Source organism: Heptranchias perlo, chromosome 11 (assembly GCF_035084215.1).
Source record: "Heptranchias perlo isolate sHepPer1 chromosome 11, sHepPer1.hap1, whole genome shotgun sequence".
Taxonomy (NCBI): domain Eukaryota; kingdom Metazoa; phylum Chordata; class Chondrichthyes; order Hexanchiformes; family Hexanchidae; genus Heptranchias; species Heptranchias perlo.
Genome location: NC_090335.1, coordinates 13,170,522 through 13,194,051, shown reverse-complemented (window position 1 = coordinate 13,194,051; position 23,530 = coordinate 13,170,522). Strand labels below are relative to the sequence as shown.

The window sequence follows — 23,530 nt, the reverse complement described above, 5'->3', positions numbered from 1 at the left end:
ATTGAAGGAGGTCTAACAGTGGGTAATAACAATAGATATTTTACATTTCAAAATTAGACCTCCTGCTAATGGGACCTTTTGATATAGGGGACAGATAAAGCTAACCTTAAGCTGCCTTTCCTTCCCTCATTGCCCTAAAAAGGACATCAGTGATGAACACATTTTTAAATGAAATTGTGTGACTAGTGAGTAGTCAAAATAAATGATGTCATATTCCTATAAGGAAATTTCTGGCTCAATGATTTCTAATTAAGTCACTATTCACTGGATTGGTATTTATCAATCAACAGGCATAGCAGCCACAAATTGAAACACACGGTACAGCTTTAATGGTCTATACAGGAGTGAGACAAGCATGGTTCGTGTAAATGTGAGATGTTCAAATCGCTGTCACTCTTACAATGGCAAGACAAAACAAATCTAAAAGAAAATAATATTGATCAATAGATCTATGCCACATGAACATGCACGCCCAAGTGAAGGTTTTATCTGTGATGGTTAGGGAACTGTATCCCACAGGCTACTGAGGAACTTGGACAGCAGGCAAAACAACTTAAACATATATCCACACATCCATTCTTCCCATTTACTTCAAATCAGACATCTTCAGAAACAGCAAACTTTGGCCTCTACACACAATCTAACAAACTCTAACCTTAATGTTTTTAAGTGCAAATTATTGCAAGCTAATTTACAAATAAGCGTACTCGATATTGCCGCCATTTTGGTGCCCACAGTGACCTGTTTTTAAGGTCACTCAATCTATTGACAGAAATCATAGCCAACGTGGCAGATGGGCCTGAACTGTCCATGCAAGTTTACAATGTTGTTTTGGGCAAGATTTTACACAGTGATACCCACAATAGCAACCTGATCAAAATTTGAATACACAACTTCGAAAAAAATCTGCATAGACCCTAGCAAACTGGTGGAAAACTCTTAAAAATGGTCCCAATGCACTTAAACTTAATACCGTTGCACAGTAAACAGGTACCGTGCTAGTAACCATGCTAAGATGTTATGCAGATGGATTTCATGCTAATATGTCATTGTATGCTTTGCAAAGGGCAGTGATCTTTTTACCTTACTCCTACTGAAAGAATTCCCTGAAGCTTTCGTCTTTCCCATTGAAGAGAGTTCCTTCACAATTCCCACCGTCACCTCAAAGGTTTCTTTTTGAGAGTCATGTCTAAATAATAGATGGTCATTCTTCGAGAAACCCTTTTAATCTCACTATACATTGCCATGGAGTAAGAGGATAGCTGCCTCTTATTGTGAGCCAGCTTAAAAGATTTGCTTACCAGATCGTGGCTTCAGTCCAAAGGGAGCTGTGGGAGATGTTATAGGAGACAATGTGGGAGTCACTGTGGGAGTCTTCTCTTCATCCTATAGGATTTTAAATAGTTAGCTTTAAAAAAAAACTCAGCTCAGTTATCACCGTGACAGCTGGTACCTTGATTTCCCACTACAGCAAATGTTTTGACGTGAAATTCTGATTTGTTTTTAAAATTCTACATTGAATTGGAACAATTTCTAACAGCAGATATGTTCAGTGATTTACTGACATTACTGTGTCAATAAACAAATTACTGCATTTTACAAGTGAAGTAATATCCCTTCCAAGGATGCTTTCTTCTAAAATTGAATCTTTCTTGGTTTTGGGATACAGCAGTACTGATTTCTACATATGGGAAGATTCATTTTGAAATTTGATCTTCCTCTTAATAATGCCATTAAATTAAAAAATATTCAACAATATAATATTCAGTCAAAAGTAATTTAAGTCTCTAGATCACTTATTGTAACAGAAATATGGTAAAGCTAATTTCAACAATCTGGTCTGAAAGATTGTGCTCCTAATTCTGATCTCACTAGAGCTGGTCATTTGCACCAATGGTCTCCAAATTAAATGGGAGCTGAGATTTTTGATTATTTTATGTGATTTTAGATCCATTCTTTCCATACAAAACTAGCCCATTTCCCATTATGCTGCACAGGGGGAGATAAGGCCAAGTGTAATCTTCAGGTGAAACAGGGATGGATGCTGAGAGATAATTGGACGAGGGCATGAAGGTGTAATTCGGACCCCATTTTAAAGTTATACATTCTGTTATTTTTACATTTCCATTATAAATTCCCATGTCCATATTTATAATGGGAACTGTTGGTGGCGCTGCAGCACCTCCATTGGCAGGAGGGTGTAATTAGATCGTGACAAGTTTATGTAAGCAGTTTCCATTATGAATGTGATATAGGAATGTATAATGCAGAAGGTTGACAGGAGGTGCAAGTAAATGTTAAGATTTTTAATAAATTATATAGACAACTTCAGCCAGCCATTTGTCTTGGAGATCTGTGAGGATCCCATTGTTCTGTGGAAAAGTTGTTATGTAGGTGACTAATACATGTAGCTGGCTGCAAACAATTAGACCTAAACATTTTATTTTATAGGAATCAAAATGTCGCAAATGTTTTTTTTTAAATGATTCAATGCATTCTAGCTTTACACAGAAATTATTTACACAGTCAATTATTTGTGCCCTTTGGGATTCTCTGCATTAGTACTGTATGTGAGTTCCTCTTGGTGATGGCTGTCTCATAATATAATCTCTTCCATTGAGCATTGAAAACCATTACTGGCAAGCTGTGAACATCACAGGATGATACTTATATAATGGACTATTAACGTGTAGCCTGATGTGCGTGGGCTGTTGATAGTCAAAATGGTCCGCTTGTTCCAAAGGGAAAGTTGTTTTTAAAAGCTAAACTTTCTGGGCGTTTTCAGTTCCCTGCTTCGCTCTGCGTCTACATGTGATGCAGCTGAGAGAGGCTCCCTGAGGCTCACCCCACCCCCCCACACACACGTCCTGTCAAGGACTCTCGTTCATTAGCTATTGAAAAGTACTACAAATATTTGTGGCATTTCCGTTTTGAAACAGTTTACATATTGTGCAAGTCTAGTTATTGCACTTTTAGTACCTCGCTGTGTTCTTTTGCTTCTTTGAAACATATCTGACCAAGTAGCTTTGGGCTGTAAAGCATTGACCTGGTGACTGGACATGTTTCTCCATTAGTGTAAAAAGAAGATGGTGGGCACCCAACTTGTTCTACGATGTGCAATAAGCCATAATCGCACGCTAATGCATGCTAAACGGTACATGGTGCGAATCTGGATCCAGGTCTTGGCTCATAGGAGACTTGGTCTGTTTATAAAACCACTGCTGCCCAGCCATGAGGTTAAGAACTACTGCTGGGAAATGACCAGGCTAGAACAGCTACCTCAACCAAATAAATGCAGTCTGGCATCACAACGTATGAACAGATGCTATAAGTATCCATACTGGCTTTTTTCTGGGTGGGGGGGTGGTGGGGGCGGTGATGCTCAGGCACAGTTTTCTTTCATTTCACCAATTTATTCCATACTGCTGGTCTATAATTCTGACCTCTGCTGGGATGTATGGGCTGCACAGTTCATTGAGGAGGGAATCTCTGACACAGGCTTCCCTTGTGACACTCACCTCATTTTGAGAGTCATTCTTCTCTATACTCTCATTAGTATTCTGGGTGGATTTCAATACATGTAAAAATAAGGCAAAATATTTAGAACATTTCATTACACAGATAATAATTTGATAAATTATCTTGAATTGGGGAAAAAAAGACAAAATCAAATCTATTGAAATACATAGTCTGCACAAAGCACACTGAGCTTTGTCAAAAATAAGTTAACATTCGAAAGAGAACATTCTGACTTTAGCTTTTCTCTCTCAAGATGAGCAGGATGTTTCAGTAATTACAACAAATACTTCTGGACTTGGAGGCCAGGATTCAATTCCCAGTACTTGCATTCAGATCTTTCCAACATGGCAGTTATCATTAAGGGGGCGGGGGGGGAGTCCTTCCTAATTGCTCCAGTGCTTGACCAACAAGCTGCATCAGGAACATGTTTTGAAGTCCGTAGGGTGCACTGATTTGTGTTGTAGACTGGAATGGGTAAAGGAGGGGAGCGTGGGAATGAGAACAAGCACACAACTAAAACGGGAAAAACAGCTTTTTTTTGCAATGATATATCTTTAAGTATAATGGACAAGACATGCACGCTAGATGTTCCAATTTTATATTCTACTAGCAGATCTCATGTTGCTCATGTGAGTCACAGTTTACACTGTGTGTGTGGGAGGGGTTGCTAAGGCAGCAGGTGCATGGGAACACCATCACCTCCAAGTTCCCCTCTAAGTCACACACCATCCTGACTTGGACATATATCGCCATTCCTTCATTGTCAGTGGGACAAAATCCTGGACACCCTACCTAACAGCAATGTGAGAGCACTTTCACCACACAGACTGCAACGGTTCAAGGCAGCGGCCCACCACCACCATCTCAAGGGCAACTAGGGAAGGGCAATAAATGTTGGCCATACTAGTGACACCCATAACTCAAGAATTAATTTTTTTAAAAATTGGGTTGGGTTACACAACTCCAGCGAAACAATTTGGGAAGAAGTTTCCAAGAGTTCTGCAGAGACTTCAGCAGGTGTTTTTTATCGATTGGTTTCTGGAAAATGTATAATGAATATTTCCCTTACCCACAGCTGGTTAATAAATAAATCTTTACATAAACAATTGTTTATACTAAGAATTTGATTATCTGCAAAGAGACTTGGACCAATTATGCAGGTGGGCTGAGATACAGCAGAGGAATCTAAATGAAGATATATAAATCTAGGACATATAGGAACAGGTAACAAGAAACATGAACAACAGGGAGGGATCCGACTTATAAAACTCCACTGAGAGAGGCTAGAAAGGAGAAGGATTTGGAAGCGATTGTTGGTCAATACAAAGCAGTTATCAATCAGGCTAACTGGGTACTGAGATTACAATGGATTACAAGTCAGAACAAGTTTTACTGATATTTTACAGGTCAATGGTCAATTGTGGAGTATATCATGCACTTTTGGTTACCCTATCTCAGAAAGGATGCTTTATGCAATTAAGTGATCAGGCTGATTCTAGGCCTTTGCAGCCTAAGATATAAAAAAAGGCTCAAGTGACTAAATTTATTTTAGTTGGAAAAAAGCTGACTGAGGGGAGACATGATGCCGGTCTTTAAAATAATGAAAGATTTGGATGTGGTTGCAGTAAGCAAGTTATTCAACTTGGACAATGAGTATAGGACTGGAGAACGCAAGCACAAAATTAACAAGTCTCAAGCAAAGTTAGAGAGGATAATGCATTAGAATTCTGGCAAAAGTAGTTATTTGGTGTCAACTAACACCTTTAAAAGGAAGCTGAATTTGATTTCTGTTGAGAAGGGGATTAAAACAAATGGACACTAACAGCACTGCTTGATTTTTTTGGAGGGAGTGGGAAGGAGGTACGGGAAGTAGGGGATGAACACATGGGGTTGATAGGTTGGGGGAGGGAATATGTAATAGAATAATCATACATGGACACTGGATGGATCAGGCCTGATGGATTGAATGGCCTTTCTTCGTATTCTTATATGAAAGTTTTGATCACATATAGGCATCAAATCACTTTAGCACCTGCTTGGACTTCTGCCATTCCAACCGTTGTGACGCCACCTGAGCTTCGTGCCTTGCTTTCTCCAGCATGATTTCACGTTTCCTCTGAAACTCTAGCTCTGCTGTGGAGCTTTCCGTCTGTAATTAAAGGGAATACTCACCATTAAAACATATTTCAATCCTAGAAATATATCACTTTGGTTAAAAGTTCAATTTCATTGGGTCAAATGGTATAAAGGATTAGCACATCATCTTCTCAGCCCTCGGACCAAAATAAAAGTCTCCTCTCCCTGCTGTCTGCATTGACATTGGGCATTTCCATCTCGTTCCTCATGAGGGGCACCTCCAGTACAACTGCAATTGCTTGGCATTTTCACTCGGAGATTAGAATGCATGGCGGAAACAGAATTCATACTGGTACAAGGGTGCTGGTTTGAGATTTAGATGAAGACACGTCGTGTTGTATGTGTGGTACATTAAGTGGAAAACTCTTCTTTGGAGGTGCCATCTTTACCCACAATGGACACAAAAATTCACAAATAAATTCAATTTAACTAATTTACTTGTTAACATCTACATGAACAGTTATGCTGAGAAAATCTTTTCAGCTAAAGGGATACTGTGCAAAGAAACACAGTAAACTGAATATCTATTGAATGGAATAACTTACTCACCAACATAATCTACCACCTGTTGTATAAATGTGGAGAAATTCAATATGTAACATTTTTCACCACAATTAGTCGATCTCCTGTGCTGTTGCTCACTGAGAGTGAAGACCAAGTTTAGTTTTCAGGTAAAGTGGAGTTAAGAGGCCAGGGAATAATTGGACTAGGATGTGGTGATGTCATTCAGTTCCAGTTTTAAAGCTATACATTCTGTCTTTATTTTTCTACCACCATTATAAATTCTGCTGTGCACATCTATAATGGTAATTGCTTATCACACTGTGGTTAAAACCTGCCCCCACTGGAGGCTGAAAGTCAACAAGAAGTGCACACAGACATATGATTTTTAAAATATTATGGGTAGGTACTAGTAATATTCCTTCTTCCAGTAGTACCTTGTGCCTCAATAGTTGACATGTTTCAGTTTTAAAGTTGCACACAATATCCAGAGCAATGGGGTGCAGAACATCTACCATAGGACAGTGTTTTGAACCAAGCACAGTAAGTATACTGGCAAATCGATCCATTATTGAGCCACATTTCCCCACAGACTAACCCATTTTTATAAGTTCCTTTAGTGTCCCCTTTAAAGTTCACGGTACTAACCCACTGCAGATTATATTTTACAAAACCCTACACTGATTTTTCCATCAACTGTTCTTTCATTATAAAATGTAAAAGGCTCTTAAAATTGTGCAACACTTACAAGTATAAAAAGTATGTTGAATGCATTGGAATTCTAAAATACATTTCTAAAAATATTGAGATGCCTGAAGGGCTTCTTAGGATATGAATCATAGAAATTACAGCACAGAAATGGGTCATTCAGCCCATTGTGTGTGTGCTGGTACCTTTATCAACATGAATATAGTCCCACTTCACTATTCACACCCCAATGCATTTAATACTTTTCTTTTTCAAGCAATTAATTTTCTTTTAAAATAATTTATAGACCGTGCTTTAACAATGGGTTGTGGCAGCAAACTCCACATTCTAACCACCCTGTTTAAAGAAATCTTTTCTCACCTCTCCGTTAATTCTTTATCTTAAATTCGTGCCCACTTGGTACAGTAAAGAGAGAAAAGTTTTCAAATATAAAAAGATGGAAATTACTGTTAACGACATCATTGTGCCACTGCTTAACTTGCTTGTATCAAGTTCCCCTCTCTGCTGTTAATCAGTGCAATGAATTTACAATGCCATTAAATAGCAAAGAGAGGCATTTAATCAGTGTATTAAACGATCATATGATAATATTATTCACAATAATTTTTATCCTATAGTCTTCTGAAGCTGCCAAATAAAGCAACTGGGGGAGAAATGTCATCACTATACTAACTACTTTGCACCTAATTTCATACAGTGCTAGTAGTTCCCTTCAGCAAGGGTTAATGATGTAGAGAAACAGATGAATAAAGGTTAATGAGGTTAAAAATTATTTACAGAACCAGATGAAAGAGAATGAATGACCTCAGATGAAGAATCCTCATCTACACAAAATGGAGCAAGAGCCTAAAAATGAGAACAGAAGAAAGCTGCTTTAGCATGAAAAATAAAATCAGAATTACACTGCACCCATTTAAAGTGGAGATAAATCCATTACCGAACATGACTGATGCGTGATAATTAGATTCATGATAGTAATATGCAGTTTAAAAAAATACAATGCACTGTTTGAACGCTTAACTTCACTTTCATCACTGTGTCTAGTACCTTTACTGAATCTGATGATATTTTAATTATAAAACTACACTCAGCCCCCCTGCTAATATTTTCTCTCTTCTGGAGACATTAGCCCCTTCCTCAGTTGTGGCTCCACAGGCAAGAATCACCCAAGTGGCCATTAATAATTTTGGCAGCAACTGTCAACAGACAATTTTACCGCGATGAGCATCACAGCGGCACCAGATCTCATCCTCATTCAACACCCATAGATGCGGACTTCCAGGTCTTAATGCTGGACAGCAATTAAGAGCGGGAACTCTGGATGATTTTCCCTTCCTAACCCAGATATACTAATTCCAACTGTAGTGCCCCCGACAGCCACCCATACTGAGGTCCACTAACCTAGCACAGACCTGGAACCTTCCCAGTGATTATGGTTAAGCTTCTCACTGGGGAAACTGAGCCAGCAGAGAAGCACGATGGTTTTGACTTCCACATGTACTGTTGAATTATTCCAGTCTTACTTGTACAGATTTGCTGTTCATGTTATTGCTCCTTGTTCATTCTGAATATTACAAACTTATCAACTCCTTTTACCTGTCAATAGGTAGCCTACATTCTTCTTCCTCACCTGGTAACTGGAGAACTTCAGTGTGGGGGTGATTTTTGGTGTCTGCCCACTGGAATGAACAGAAGAGGAAGCAAATTTAGCAATAGTGTCAGCCAAAGCTTGTGATTTAAGACGGGGAGCCCAATTACTCTCCGAACAGAGGATACGGAGAAGCAAAATGATAGATATTACATTGTATCAACATAAAAGGAGTGAAAAGCAATCAAATTCCAGAGCTAATCATCACTAGATAGTGGACATCAACATACTCATTTATACTTCAAGAAAAATAACCGTGTTCTCACCAAGGCAATCTAATTGAAAATTAAATTTAATTCAAGCAGATAAAACTTAAAACAAGCCTTAATAACTTGATGGTATCACATTGGACCCCAGCCTCTTCAATGCTAGCAAAGAGCTATGCCCAGACATCACTGACTTACACAACACAGTTCCCGTACTACAGTTACATCCAGCCAAGCCACAGCAGCCAGATGGCCAATTCCAGAACAAAAACAAGCAGAAACTCAAGGGAATACTTCACGGTTAAAAATAAATATTTCAAACGATTAACGTCAGACATTTGTACAAACCCCAGCAAAACAAAACAAGTTCTGACGAAGAATTAGGGCTAAAATTCTAAGACGCATAATAACAAACTAAAACACTAAAGCCTTGTACATCCCCAAATTCAAAAAGAGGGAGTGTGGTAGGAAGTCAATGTGGCTGACAGGTCATGTCCAACGACAAACTGTTTCTGGCTGGGGCAGAGATCACCTCATGCAAGAGGCAGGAATTCTGTAATATAAATCAGGGCCAACGTGATCTCCTGAATTAGTTTTAATCACCTACGGGGGTTGAAGAAGAACGTTCCAGTTTGGTCTGGGTTTATATCTGTTTTCTTGCCTCTCCGAGGAGATTCCATGGCTCTGAGTGGGGAGTGTCTGTATTGTGATGAATAAGGCATCACAATTGTATGGGAAAAGCTGGATGGACCAAGAGGTCTTTACCTGTCTGTCATTTTCCTAAGAGACATGAGAGATTTGGTCTGTTCTTTTCATTTGGTGAGTTTATTTTTTTCCCTATTTTCTTCCCTTTTACTTTGCATTGGAACACTTTATTTCGGGTTCCCCAGGTGTTTTGGATTATTTAATGTCACAGGAAGGCTCCAGCATCTATGCTGATTTAGCTGATTTCAGCCATTGGTGGTAGCATAGTTGTCACAATTGGCCTCAGGGTCCCTGGGTTAGGCAAGGGAAAATCAGCCGGTGTTCCTGTTCCCAATTACTATCCAGTAACCCCCTACCAGAAGTGTACGAATGTTCACCAGGTAAGGACGGGATCAGGTTCATTGTAGTGCTCCTGTGGCACCCCCATAGTTGAATAGTCTCAGAAAGAATGTTCACATATGAAGAGTGGTAACTAGGCTAAGATACTGAAGTGCACATGTAGAATTTAATTCAGCAAAGGAAAAAAAAAACACCTTTAGGAGAGGCAGGGATGGAAGAAAATTCATTAGATAATAAATAAAAAAACTTTGTTCCTTTCTTTCTGTCCAAACAAAAATTGGAATTAATGAAAAGAAAATAGAACTTACTTCACTGTAGATGTTTGAAGTTCTAAACAGGCTGATGTTTCCATTTGCAAAGGATATAGATGCACTCCACTGCTGTCCTCACAATGCAGGTTTAATCTGAGTGGCAAAGAAATAGCAAAACATTTTAAATAAGTGAACAGTTGCTTTAATTCGCCAGAACAATTTGCGAGTTGCTTCATCAAATTTAGAAGTCAATTTGATTTTAAAAATTTAAATTGGGTTGTTTTTAAATATTCATCAACAAATCTGACTGAAAATTATTGGTAGACAGTAATCTCTTGAAAAAGATCTTCAACATACCACAATCTCGGGTGTCCTCAGAGTAGGGGAGCTGCTCTTTTATGGAACCAGTTTCACCTCTAAGGAACACGCAGCTCAGACTCCAAATGGAGGGCACTCTCACGCAGCCCACACACCAAATGGAGGGCACTCCCACGCACCAAATGGAGGGCACTCCCACGCACCAAATGGAGGGCACTCCCACGCACCAAATGGAGGGCATTCTCTCACACAGCTCACACTCCAAATGGAGGGCATTCTCTCACACAGCTCACACTCCAAATGGAGGGCATTCTCTCACACAGCTCACACTCCAAATGGAGGGCATTCTCACGCAGCTCACACTCCAAATGGAGGGCATTCTCACGCAGCTCATACTCCAAATGGAGGGCATTCTCACGCAGCTCATACTCCAAATGGAGGGCATTCTCACGCAGCTCACACTCCAAATGGAGGACATTCTCACACAGTGGCTTGAAACGGGTCGATCAAGGCTCCTGACACAGAAAGAATCAAACCAACTAGTTTGGGGGGGGGGGGGGTGATGATTTTGATTGGCACTTGTGTCTCAGGGCGGTGAGAAGGGGTAGGGTTAATGATTGGCTGTCATCATTTTGATGGACAGTCCTGTAGCCAGAAACCTCTGACTGGGGATATATCTGCGGTTGCTTACGTCCAACTAGTCAGTCCACAGTCAGAGTGTCTACAGTCAGTGTCCAGGCTAGTTTGACTCTGTGGTAGTGTTCTTCCATGTAAGAAATGAGTAACCATTTTCAGGCATCTAGTTATGTTGAAAGATAACTGGGGAAGCATCTTTATTGTTTTGATGTATTGTGAATAATAGCAAAGTTTGTAAATTAACATAAACACATTGTTTACACTTAGTACTGTCCATTCACCTGGTCCGTGTTAATAAATTTGTCTATTTTGTAGTATGAGCCTCAGGCAGATTAAGTGTTTGTTCAATCCACCTATTGAAGATAAGGATAATGTACCACAATGTGGCATGTGATACATACCAGTAACTCACTGTACGGTGCCAAGGGTTCTCTATTCGATCCCTGGGTCGCGCTATCATTTACCTTGATATTGGGCAATAAAAGTGCACTCCAGATCAAAGAGGATGGAGGTCCGCTTAAGGGAGTGGCCAATTAACTTGGGTAACATATGTAGCAGCATAAAACCCAAAAACGCAGCACTAACACACACATATAATGTATCCATGTATATATTTCAGTGTAACAGTGACTACACTACAAAAAGTATTTAATTGGCTGTAAAGTGCTTTGGGACATCCTGAGGTCGTGAAAGATGCTATATAAATGCAAGTTTATTTTGTATGCATGCATTTTGTTTGTCACACTTTTCTATACGCACCACACTTTCAACTGATTGGCTGAAAGTTCATAATTTCTATAACAACCACAAATCGCAACTGTAGAGGTAGGTAAAGTACTAATCAAATGAGGGAAAAGCGAGCAAACTGTCAGTGAAAATCTAAGTACATATGAACATTAAAAAAAAAATCAAGAATGAAATTTACAATTGTAAGAGGTGGATTACTGTAAGTTCCTGTTTTGGCAGGAACAGTGGAATATAATTTTATGTTAAGTAATAGATATTTTAAGTTGTTTTAAGGCTGTTTAAAGGATAAGGAAAGTTGCTTCAACTGTTGGCAGGATATTGAAGGGTAAAAAGCATATTTCAAGTTGCCTAAAGGATAAATTAGCTAAGTGTTCTTGTCTGGTTAAATCATCTGGAAGATTTTTCTTAACTGAGTCAAAGATAATTTAGGGCCGAAAGTAGTTTGTAAATATACTGAAGATCAAGCATCACTTGCAAAAGGGAATGGAATTAACTGCAGTGGTTTGTGTACTGTGTTACATATACAACTGTAATAGTGGAGGATGTTCAGAAACTACTATTGCTGTGAGCAAAGTTTGGTATTCAAAGGGCTAAAGGAGAGGATAGTGGAATAGGATAGTACAGTTTAAGTGCAGTATTAGGCTATAGCTGATAAGTGGTTGGTATTGGACATGTGAGAGAGGGAGTGGTAAGAGAGAGAGATTGGGGTACAGCAAAGTGGGGCAAAAGAATAGAGAAGTAGCACAGAAAATAACAGTGTCAAATAGTATTATTCAGCATTTGAAACCCAATGGCATTATAGAAAAGGAAGTGAAAATGAAGGAAAGCTCAGAGCATCCTAGAGGAACAAGACATAAAAGGAGTGAGGAGAAAATGGAAGGTTACAGTTTGTGGATACTTACTTTTGTGGTAAAGATAAATTTAATAGGGCAGTGATTAGTCTACTGGGTTAAGGTTAGATTTATGGATGGGCAATAATTAGTTTACTGCAGGTGAAGATAACACATATAGATGGATAATGATTAGTCTCCTAGGGGGTTACGGTTCGATTTATAGACAGACATTGATTAGTCTCCTGTGGGTTAAGGTTACAGATACAAAGGATGGAGTGCATTGAGTGAGAAATGGACAGGTGGTGGTTGTTCATGGGAGAATTAACAAGATAAGGATGAAGCTTTCAAAGGCACATTTAAGATATTGCCTGGAGATTAAAGATAAGGGCTGTAAAATTTGTGTTTTCTGGATTACCGCCAATCTTTGGTAGACATAGAAATTTCATAACCAGAATTATGGGGTGAATTGGGGGTAGTCAAATGGAATTGAGTTTATAAGTAACTGAAACTGTTAGGAGGTAGACTTGGTCAGTGGAGGAGAGAAGGGCTGCATTTAAACAGGACAGGATCAGAAAAAACAAGCTAGCAAAATATAAGGAGGAAATGAGGTTCTTTGAACTAAATGAAAGGAGGTGGGAGGGATAAGACTAACCTTGATAAGCTGAAATTGAAAGGTGGGCAAGGGAAAGGAAGGAATACCATAAACCAGGAAGTAAATGAAGGCAGAACCCCACAAGGTATACAAAGCAGTACCTCTGCTGTTCCTGGACTGCTCTTTCTGGTGAACTCATGTTTCCTGACACGTCTGGTTCCGTGTCCAGATGCTGATCTGTGTTTTGTCTGCAACAAAATAATGATATTATAAGTGAAAAATTCACTTTATGATTAGCAAGATTAGACTGAAAACAGTAGCTTTTCACAAATGTATTTTGTTTTAATTCCATTGGAAAGAATGCACAGCTCCTCCCAAAGGGTCTCCTCGGGTCATACAAATGATTACAATAAGGAGATATTTTTGGCACTCTACTACAAGTTCTGGGACGGGCTAGTCTAGCTCCTTTCTATGAGAAACTTTGATGACGAGCGTTAAATACTTTTTTTTAATGCACATGGAATGCACACAAAGTACACATGAAAGAAAAATCAGTACAATGTGTACAGTCAACAAACCACAGGAGTAATGCCATGTATATGCAACAACAACACAAAGAAAAATGTTCAACTAATTGAATTGAACTTTTTGAGGAAATCACAGTGTATAAAGAGAATGTGGTGGATGTTATATATACAGATGGCCACATAAGGAACTTGTTATGAAAATTAAGTCACATGGTATTAATGGGTAGGGTCAGAAAACAAAAAGTAGGGTGTAAATGGATGTTTTTGGATTGGTGGGATATGTGTAGTGAAGTGTCTCAGTTATGTTCCAGTAAAAACACAGACCCAGTTTTTTGACCTATTCTTCTGGTATCATTCCTGTGAATATCCTTGCTAAAATGGGATGCCCAGAACTGCATTAGTCCTAACTGTGTCCTAACCAATGTCTTGTATAAGTTCAACATCACTTCCTTTTATATTCACTTCCACCATCTGTAAAACCCAGAATACTATTTGCATCTTTATGTCTCCAATTACACACTGATCTTTAAAGATCTATGTATCTGCACCTCTAGATCTGTTTCTCCACTGTTAAAAATCTTAACATTTTGTGTATGCTGTGCTTTTTCCCAAAATGCACTGCTTCACATTTCTCAGCATTAAACTGCATCTGCCACCTATCTAACCCCCTGGTAAAACTGTCACTGTCTTCTGCCATTTTTTCCTACTTCGTCATCCTTTAATTTTAAAAGAAATTTAACAACAAAATTATGACAGGTTTTGAGGAGGTAAATAGTGAAAGAGTGTTTCCACTGCTTGGGGAATTAATAACAAGAGGGCACGGACTCAGGATTATGAGAAGAACAAAAGGACAATTTAGAAGAATTTTCTTTCTTCACAGAGGGTTATTTGAACATGGAATGCTCTATTACTATGGCTACTTAGACAGAGACTACTACATCATTTAAAAGGGAATTGGATAAATAGTTGAAAAGAAAGAATATAAAAGGATATGGGGATAGGGCAAGAAAATTAGATTAGAAGTTAGCACCAATACAGGTGCAATGGGCCAAATGGCCTCCCTCTGAGGAAAAAAATGTAAGACAACTAGCCATGTTGACCTGAAATGTTCTTCACATGATGTGAAGCAATGAGACAATGATCCCACATTTCTGAGCTAATTCAACTTTCCAGGCATTTACCCTGGTCTGATAATAGTGATTAGATAATACACTTCAAGTGATTAATGTAGATTTAATTATTCATCCACCCACACAGTAAATCTAACACGCAGTTTGCTACCCAACATCTGTCGGCTGGGGTCGGGGGATGGGGAGGAGTCTTAAAAACCTGCTTATTTTCCAAATGGTGAGAAGCTTGGAACTGTAGAGGAGCAGGGAGATTTATGGGTCCATGTACAGAAATCACTGAAAGTTAGCGGACAGGTACAGAAAATAATTAAAAAGGCTAATGAAATGTTAGCCTTTATCCCAAGGGGGCTGGAATACAAAGAGGTAGAAGTTATGCTACAGTTGTATAAAGCTCTGGTTAGACCACATCAGCAGTACTGCATTCAGTTCTGGGCACTGTACCTCAGGGTGGATATATTGGCCTTGGAAGGAGTGCAGCACAGATTCACTAAAAGGGTTAAATTATGAGGACAGGATGCATTGTATTCCATTGAGTGTAGAAAATTAAGGGGTAATATAATTGAGGTGTTTAAGATGATTAAAGGATTTGATAGGGTAGACAGAGAGAAACTACTTTCTCTGGTGGGGGAGTCCAGAACAAGGGGGAAAAACCTTAAACTTAGAGATAGGCCGTTCAGGGGTGCTGTCAGGAAGCAGTTCTTCACTCAAGGTTAGTGGAAATCTGGAACTCTCCCCCTCAAAAAGCTGTTGAGGCTGGGTCAATTGAAAATTTCAAGACTGAGATCAATAGATTTTTGTTAGGTAAGGGTATCAAGGGATATGGAACCAAGGTGGGCAAATGGAGTTGAGGTACAGATCAGCAATTGAACGGCAGAACAGGCTCGAGGGGCTGAATGGCCTACTCCTGTTCCTATGTTCCTACTAAGAATGTTGTCTTCTCGCCAGATGCCAGCATTTAAAGGCCTGGCAGATCTGTTGCCTTGGACCAGGCTCTTGAAAGAGTAAAGATCACAAGCATATCAACGTCTACATCAAGCAATATCTAAATATTTCACTGGCTCTCTGGCTCAGTTAAAAAGCAGGGAGCTTAGTACAGCAGGAAAATGATCCTAACAAGGAGACACTAGGGTAGTATTTGGACTTGCTAGTCATAGGGTGTGTTAACAGCATCAGCCTGACTCTCGTTATGCTGACCTCGCTTGATTTTATGGAGTCTGGATGCTCCTGGTCCAGACTGGGCTCTGACATTGGGAGCTCGCTGGGGAAGGGGAGCATTAAGACTCTTGTAAACAGATCATAAAGGGCTGCTTGCAAGGGTGCAGCTGGGCAAGTTTAAAAGGGGTGTAGCCACTTGATGGTAAGTGGTTGCATATGGAGGTAAAAATTCTGGTAGCAATTACAAAGGCTGTTAATATTTTTAATGTACATTTCAACCTGGCAAAACAAAGTGGCTAGCACAATAAATGCACAACACTGCATCCTCCTATTCAATGGCTGGCAAAATGAAAGTACTGCAGAAAAAGGCAGTAGTCAGGGGGATGGTCCTGCTTACCACTCTAGGGCAATTTCCTCATAAGACAGAAAAATAGCAAAATAAATACTGTCTAGTGTGTAGCTCAGCCATGTAGACCAGGATGTTCCCTGGTTAAATCCCTGATCTGTGCTGGGTTGGCTGACCGTAGCTGGTGTGTTTTGACCCTAATGGAAAAATGGCCCACCAGCTGTTTGCACAGAGGAAGAGCCACTTGGGTGAGGTACTCGATAGAGCGCATGGCACTGTACTCTAGCATGAGTCTATGCCTTGGGAGTAAGGGCAGAAATACTAATTGAATGCAGTGAAATCTGTACAAACGGACACTGGCAAAAAAACGGCAATTATTGACAGTCCCAAATAACTCCCATTGTAATAGATACAAGCTGCATTTGGAAACCATGGGCACACGCAAATTACGATCTACGGACAGCCTTCAATGCACCAAGTCCGATTACATTTTGAAACACAAAACACGCAAGTAATTGCATAGCAGAAGCAGGTGAAAGAAAGGGCTTTTGTAGAATTGAGATCCCTTCACCCAGCATCCAGAGCGGCTGAGAAACCGCTCTATCTATGGGTTTGAATTCTTGCACGGCTCTATCCCAGGGATGGAGTGGTTTCTCTGCCGCTATGGATGCTGGGTAAAGAACTCTGCATTCCACAAACGCTGGGAACTGCACCGGGCAACATTGAGGGATCCCATCCCTTCCGGTTTCGGCTGGAGTCTCCCGAAATCGGCGGTTCCTTCACCATGCGCTGCAGCTGGCAACTCTGAAGAAAAGTTTGTTGTACCGCAAGTGTGCGCATGGTGCTGAAGTCTGTCCCTGTGCAGGGTGAACGAACTCTGGGACACTGTTCTACCTCATCTTCAGTTTACATTCAGGTGCCCATTGCACGGGGCTCCACTGTGTAATTTCCCGCCTCTGCCCGGTGAGGTACTCCCACCACCGCAGAGAGCCAGGACTGGCTGGTGTCGGGAACAATCGAGGTTCAGGAGTCGGGAAAGGGGGCCCGGGCAGCGGCCGGGGAAAGGGGGCCCGGGCAGCGGATGGGGAAAGGGGGCCCGGGGTCAAATCATCACGTGATCAAACCTCTAGGAATGCCTCCAGCCAGAGTTGGCAACCCTAGACATCTCACTCTACCAGTACATCAGCTGCTAACAGCCCCCTACCCACCTCCCAGCACTTCAAATATTAGCAGCTGCAGCACACGGTGGGAGGGGTTCCCAGGCAGGGATCTGTAGGACATTAATTCCCCCCCTGCCCCCCCACATATGGCTGGGATCTCCCAGGCACTTGGGCCCTACAGCAGCTGCATTGTGCAGGCTGCCAACGAAGCAGATCCCAGGATCAGGCCATCCCTCTCCCAATGGAAAAGGACCCCAGAATGGCAATGAACTGGAAAACCCAACGAACAGAAAATGAACTGAAATCACATCCCACTGGCAGGGCTCCAGAATTAGGCATGATCCCAGGTGCAGGCAAAAGAAAGAAGGAACGCCACAGGAGATACAGACAATCCAGGGATATTTTGCTCCTCCGGTTCATACAATGACCATTTTGAAAATAAGGACATCTGCAAATAAAGGACACCCGCTGCAAGTCGCTTAGGTGTCCCTAACTTACAAGTTTCACTGTATTTCTGAACAAGAATCAAAATATAAAAATTACTAACATCTGTTCCAATGTCCAACTTGCATCTTCCTCAATTCTCAGCGGTTCCTCAGGCTCCGTCACTCTTCCCTGTGTAATTGTAAACAATTTTACAACACCAAGTTATAGTCCAGCAATTTTATTTTAAATTCACAAGCTTTCGGAGGCTTCCTCCTTCCTCAGGAGTAACAAGCATCATCAAAGTAACAAGCATCATTAAAACTGAATCAGTTGCATGCCCTAGGGACATAGTTACAGTGATTGATAGTCTTAAACAGTTATGCGTACCAACCTAAATTATACATAAAAACCCTCCTAATCTTGGGTATCTAATTAAAGTACCTAATCAGTGGGAGTATGACCTCCTCCACATTAATTGTGAGCAGCAATTTTTGGAACAGAATTAGGTAGAATTAATAACTGTTACAGAAATCATTTACATGTGAAATATAAATGAGCCACTGTCTCTTTCATTGCATTACAGCAGCTATGGAGCCAGTTTTAGCAGATACCATGGAGACAATTGTTAAAAATTAACTGGGGTACTCATATAATAACCTAGGCTGCTATTTACATTGAGTGTATAGGACACGAAAAGGAGATGATATTTTGGCTGTCTTCTTCCATGTTGAAGGACGAACGAATGTAAATGTGTGTAGGACAAGAGCAGGAGAAGAGAAGACAGAGACACAAAGGAATGGGTTGGAGAGACAGCACTACATATTGTGGGAGACAGCGAGACTTCTGCTCCATCCAGCTCAGAGAAGATGTACAAGATGAGGACATGCTCTCGTGACAGTGCCAACATGCTAAAGGCTCAGCCCACAGTTTGGGGTTTTACAGCAGCCACTTAATACTTTGATTGATATTTAAAAGCTTCCATCCAACTAATAAAGTAGCAGGGCAATCATTTGAAAAATGACACCTTCAGGCTTCTGAGGATAGAGAAAGTGTCAATCTGTGGTAAAACCATTATTGAGTTTATTTTTATAACCGGACAGGGATTTCCATTAAGCTGTATTTGGGGCATTTTTCCTCAAGTTTCCCTTTAAGTCCAAAGCTTTTTAAAAAAGTGATTATGATGCAAAGGGCATTCTTTATTTGCACACCTGAGATAGGTAGCTGTGGGTGGACTGACTGATGAAAGCAATATTAAGCTAGCAACTCTGATACAGATAACATGTTATGCAAAGCATTGTTTCCCAAGTGGGTATTAATTTAAAATTAGCTTCAACAGCTGCCACTTAAGAAATCAGTTGAAAGTGCAATCAGACCCAAAGTATGATTTCTGATCGAAGTCCTGAAAATACAAAAATTCCAGTAAAAGCTTTCCATCTATTATTGCAAGGTCATCAAGCTATGTAACAGAATGTTTTTCTATCTATTCTGTGTAATAAAATTATTTTGCACTGTTTTGCACTGCAACAATTACATTTAAAATGAAGTGAATAAGGTGCTGATTTCAATTAGTTTCTCCCCCTTGTTTTGACTTGTACTGCAGCTGCTAACTCTATATACAAATGAGGAAACAGAGAAACTTTACACAAATTGCTTTGCCTGCAATCTAGGTGACCAGGTGGCCTTTATAACTAGCAATTGAACACTTCTAACCTGAATCCTCAGCATTTGTATGTCTGGACCATACCTCAAGGTGATCCAGTGAGACCCTAGTGTGGGAAGAATTTTTATTCCAAGGATTTGAACTTCAAAGACTTTAAGTTGTCAGGTGGGTGCTGGGAGGTGATCATGATAGGCCACAGGTGACAACCTCTGATTCTCCCAAATAGGGGAGTATTGGCGCAGCATGAATCTCCTTGACCGTGAAGGACAGAATGCATTGTGTAGAGACAGAACTATCATTCTATGAATGTAGTGGGCATTAGCAAATGCTATATCCTAAATGAGCATGTTCATATACAGATAGCCTCAAGAAGCATTTTGTGTTCTACACTTGCCTTCATGTAAGTCCTGAACTCAGAACTCAAGCCATCATTTCGGCCGGACAACCTCTCTCCCACGTTATTTTGCAGCAGCTCCTTCGGCTCCTGGTCAGATGCCACTGAAGAAAAAGTATCAAAAAAGCTGAAAATATATAAATAAAGCTACTCCACTTTATAAATTTTTTTTAGATCATGTTGAAAGAAAATCTACCATTATAGATCAGTCATCTATGAGGTATTTTGATAATATTAAGTATCCTTTTTGCCCTAATCCAGTACTTGATGCTGAAGTAGTCAACCTCTAACTATTCATTCACTGATAAAGTGGCCAGCCCTAAGGCAACTAGCAGACTTCCCGTGCCATTGCTCATGGTGAATCAGAGTATTTTGAAGTGTGACATCTGAAGCGTGACAAGAAGAAAGTTCGGCGCTTACAGCAAGTGCATGCTATACGCAACACTTTTAATATATCATAGATTTATTGAACTCAATTTATTGGGGGGGAGGAAGAGGAGGAGAGGGTTGCAGTTAGCTTAAGTTTTAATTTAGCTGCAAGACTTCATCTCTAAATCCCCTTTTGCACTATCGTGCTAAAAATGTTCTTGCTCCAAATGTACTCCTGCCAATGGAAACGCACTGGCCACATGTGGTTTTATAACTGTGGCCCACAGCTAAGTAAGCACATGACAACATGCCCTCAGAAAAAAAGAGTTATCTACAACCCTGTTATAAACAGCCTGGCTTTAAGTCCTGCCAATCTCCTACACCATCTAAAACAGGCCTCTGTGTGGATTGAACAGTCAGACATGTCCATAATACCAGGACCTTAAATAGAATCTGGGTAAAGATATTGTAATGGAGTTCATTCTCCAATCAGAAGTAATAGATGAGCTGGGCTCCTACAGTTTCCATTTAAATCTGGATAAACCTGGCCATAATGCCCAGCTGTTATCTGTGGTCCAATGTAAGTCGTAGCTCAATACTCCACTTTTACGTCGGTAGAATCTAGTGCTGGAATATTATGCCCCACCAATGTTATAAGCCCAGTGGCTAGCTGGGAGTGCTGATAACACATACCATCATGCTCTGATACCACCATGTTAGTGGGGATTGTTTTAAATGTTTAGCTTATTAATTATGCCTACCCCACTTCAAATAATTGTGCAAGGGATCTGAGAGTATAACCAGAAACCCTCACTCCCTCCCCTCACAAAGGAACAAGATACTCCAACTGCTCTTCCATCAGCAAGCAACTTCAATTACAACTCCACAAAATCATCAAGAAACGCCCAAACCGACACTCACTGGAAATGTCCCTTTTATGTCAGCCCACCTGTTCCAATCAGCTTCATACACCACCAACTTCCTGCTTCTTTCTTGGGGCAGGATAGGGAGAGGAGAGTGGAGTGATCATGAAGGAGGAGGGACAAGATAGTAAAGTCAACCCTGATCTCACTCCAGACCTCACCAACAGTCCATCCTTAGTGGTACAGCAGCCTAGTGGTTACGTTACTGGATTAGCAACCGACTAAGTTGTGAAACTAAATCCAATTAATCTGTGGGCTGACACCAGAAAAATGACCATGGAAAGCTGTTGGATTGTGCAAAAAACACAACGGGTTCACTATTGCGGCTGACTAGGAATGGGGAACATTATATATGTACAATCAAACCACTATAGAGGACTTTAATATATGAATACACTGGTTTGCCACTTCTGCACCAGCAATTTTCTGTCCATTCATTTTAATAGCTTGAAAACTGAGGGCTGGTGAGTACAGAAGCAGAAAATCCCAGCTCTTAAGTACAGATACTGTGTCATCATATATGATGACTTGACCATGACCATGCATTGTGTACGCAAATTTTCCATCATTCAATAAAAGAAACTTAGGACCAAGCATCAATGTTTACAATTAAACTGAAAATTGTTAACCTGTTCATTTTGGTACTAAACTATAAACACACTCGTCGAGTGGTTACTTTTATTTATTAAATGTTGTTTTTGGAATGAATACCAAATTTACAGTGAAACCTATCTATGTCCCAATGCTCTGATGTGATTGCTTCCAGTGTGTGTGTATCTATGGGAGACCTGGAGTTACTCTCCGCTCTCTCCATTAAAGAACAAACACATGAAAACACAGCTACCTTTTTTTTTTACTCGTTCATGGGATTAGGGGGTCGCTGGCGAGGCCAGCATTTTTGCCCATCCCTAATTGCCCTTGAGAAGGTGGTGGTGAGCCGCCTTCTTGAACCGCTGCAGTCCGTGTGGTATTAGGAAGGGAGTTCCAGGATTTTGACCTCCAGAGCTCAAATATCTATGAACAGCCCAAACTGTATTGGACAACATGCAGACAGCAAGATTACTACAGAAGTCAGCCAACAGCCCCAAACAGGAATATCTCTGTTTTGCATTATAAAGTTATATAACACTATGCATCTGATCTTAATAGTTCAGGTACAGCCAAAATAGTCACAAAATTATTGACGTTTAAATATAATGATGTATTTTGGCCCATCGGGCCTATGCGAAAACTAGCTCCACACTGGAGCTATCCAACATAGTCCCATTTTCCTGCTCTTTCCCCATACTCTTCAATATTTTTCTTTAAGTGTTTATCTAATTCTCTCTAAAAAGTAGTCATTGAAATGGCTTCAATATCCTCGCATGTATTGTATACTCTAATAACCTATTGCATTAAAAATGTCTTCTAACCCCCTTATCCTTTAAGGTTCCAGCAAGAATCCTAAATGTATGTCCCCTTGTTATAGATTCACTGACCATGGAGATAATTTTACACTATTTACCCTCTCAAACTTTTTCCTAATTTTGAACACTTTCAATCTTCCCTTAACCTGCTCTGCTCCAGTGAATACAGTCCCAATTTTCAAGTGTCTCTTCATAACTATATTCCTCACTCTAGTATTATCCCAGTGAACCCTACATTGAATCTTTCCCATGTTTCAATATTCTTTCTATAGAGGGGTGCCCAAAACTGTACTCTACTCCATCTGTGACCTGATCAATGTCTTGTACACAGAGTCACCATCACCTCCTTGCTTTTGTATTCAGTACCCCTGCATATAAAAACCATTTGCTCTTTTCCTCCTACAATGCTGTATTTAAAGATCCATATATCTGTACACCGAGGCCATTCAGAATGTTACCATTTAGCGTATATTTCCAATCTTGGTTCCTTTTCCCAAAATGTACCACTTCACATTTATCTTTGTTGAGTAAACTGTTTGGAACTAGTCAGATTTGTTGAACTTCAGCCTAGATAAACCAACAGGCATGTTGTAAATCATAAACAGCGTACCTTTCATTGATCTAACGTTCAAATATTCCTCCTGTTTATTCAACTGATCTTCTTCGGAGATATGCGCCATCTGAAGGATCAGACTGCCTGTATCTTCGTCTGAGGGCTGATGGTGGAAATCCCACATTAAATGCAGTGAACAAATGCAAATACATCATTTCAGAGCAGTACAGAAGACTTTGCAAACACTAAGCAACCATTTTCTCCTACTCCAACAGGTTTATATTGATTGCTGAAAAAGGACGTTAACTTTTTTTTTTAATGAAATTTTTGCCATAAAATGTT

At 40.2% G+C, this 23,530-nt stretch overlaps 1 protein-coding gene across 3 annotated transcripts in view; it reads right to left on the bottom strand.

Annotated features, from left to right (window-relative positions):
• lrch1 (leucine-rich repeats and calponin homology (CH) domain containing 1) overlaps positions 1-23,530 on the bottom strand; it is a 177,521-nt gene that overhangs the window by 31,819 nt on the left and 122,172 nt on the right. For 2 of the 3 annotated variants that reach the window (XM_067992562.1, XM_067992564.1), the window contains exons 8-17: positions 23,246-23,351; positions 19,938-20,041; positions 18,005-18,072; positions 13,301-13,387; positions 10,071-10,166; positions 8,495-8,543; positions 7,669-7,710; positions 5,552-5,668; positions 3,519-3,560; positions 1,302-1,386 (exon numbers count right to left, since the gene is read on the bottom strand). In XM_067992562.1, coding sequence (XP_067848663.1) covers positions 1,302-1,386; positions 3,519-3,560; positions 5,552-5,668; positions 7,669-7,710; positions 8,495-8,543; positions 10,071-10,166; positions 13,301-13,387; positions 18,005-18,072; positions 19,938-20,041; positions 23,246-23,351 — 796 coding nt within the window. The remainder of the gene's footprint in view (positions 1-1,301; positions 1,387-3,518; positions 3,561-5,551; positions 5,669-7,668; positions 7,711-8,494; positions 8,544-10,070; positions 10,167-13,300; positions 13,388-18,004; positions 18,073-19,937; positions 20,042-23,245; positions 23,352-23,530) is intronic. The other variant, XM_067992563.1, reaches the window with a different exon arrangement.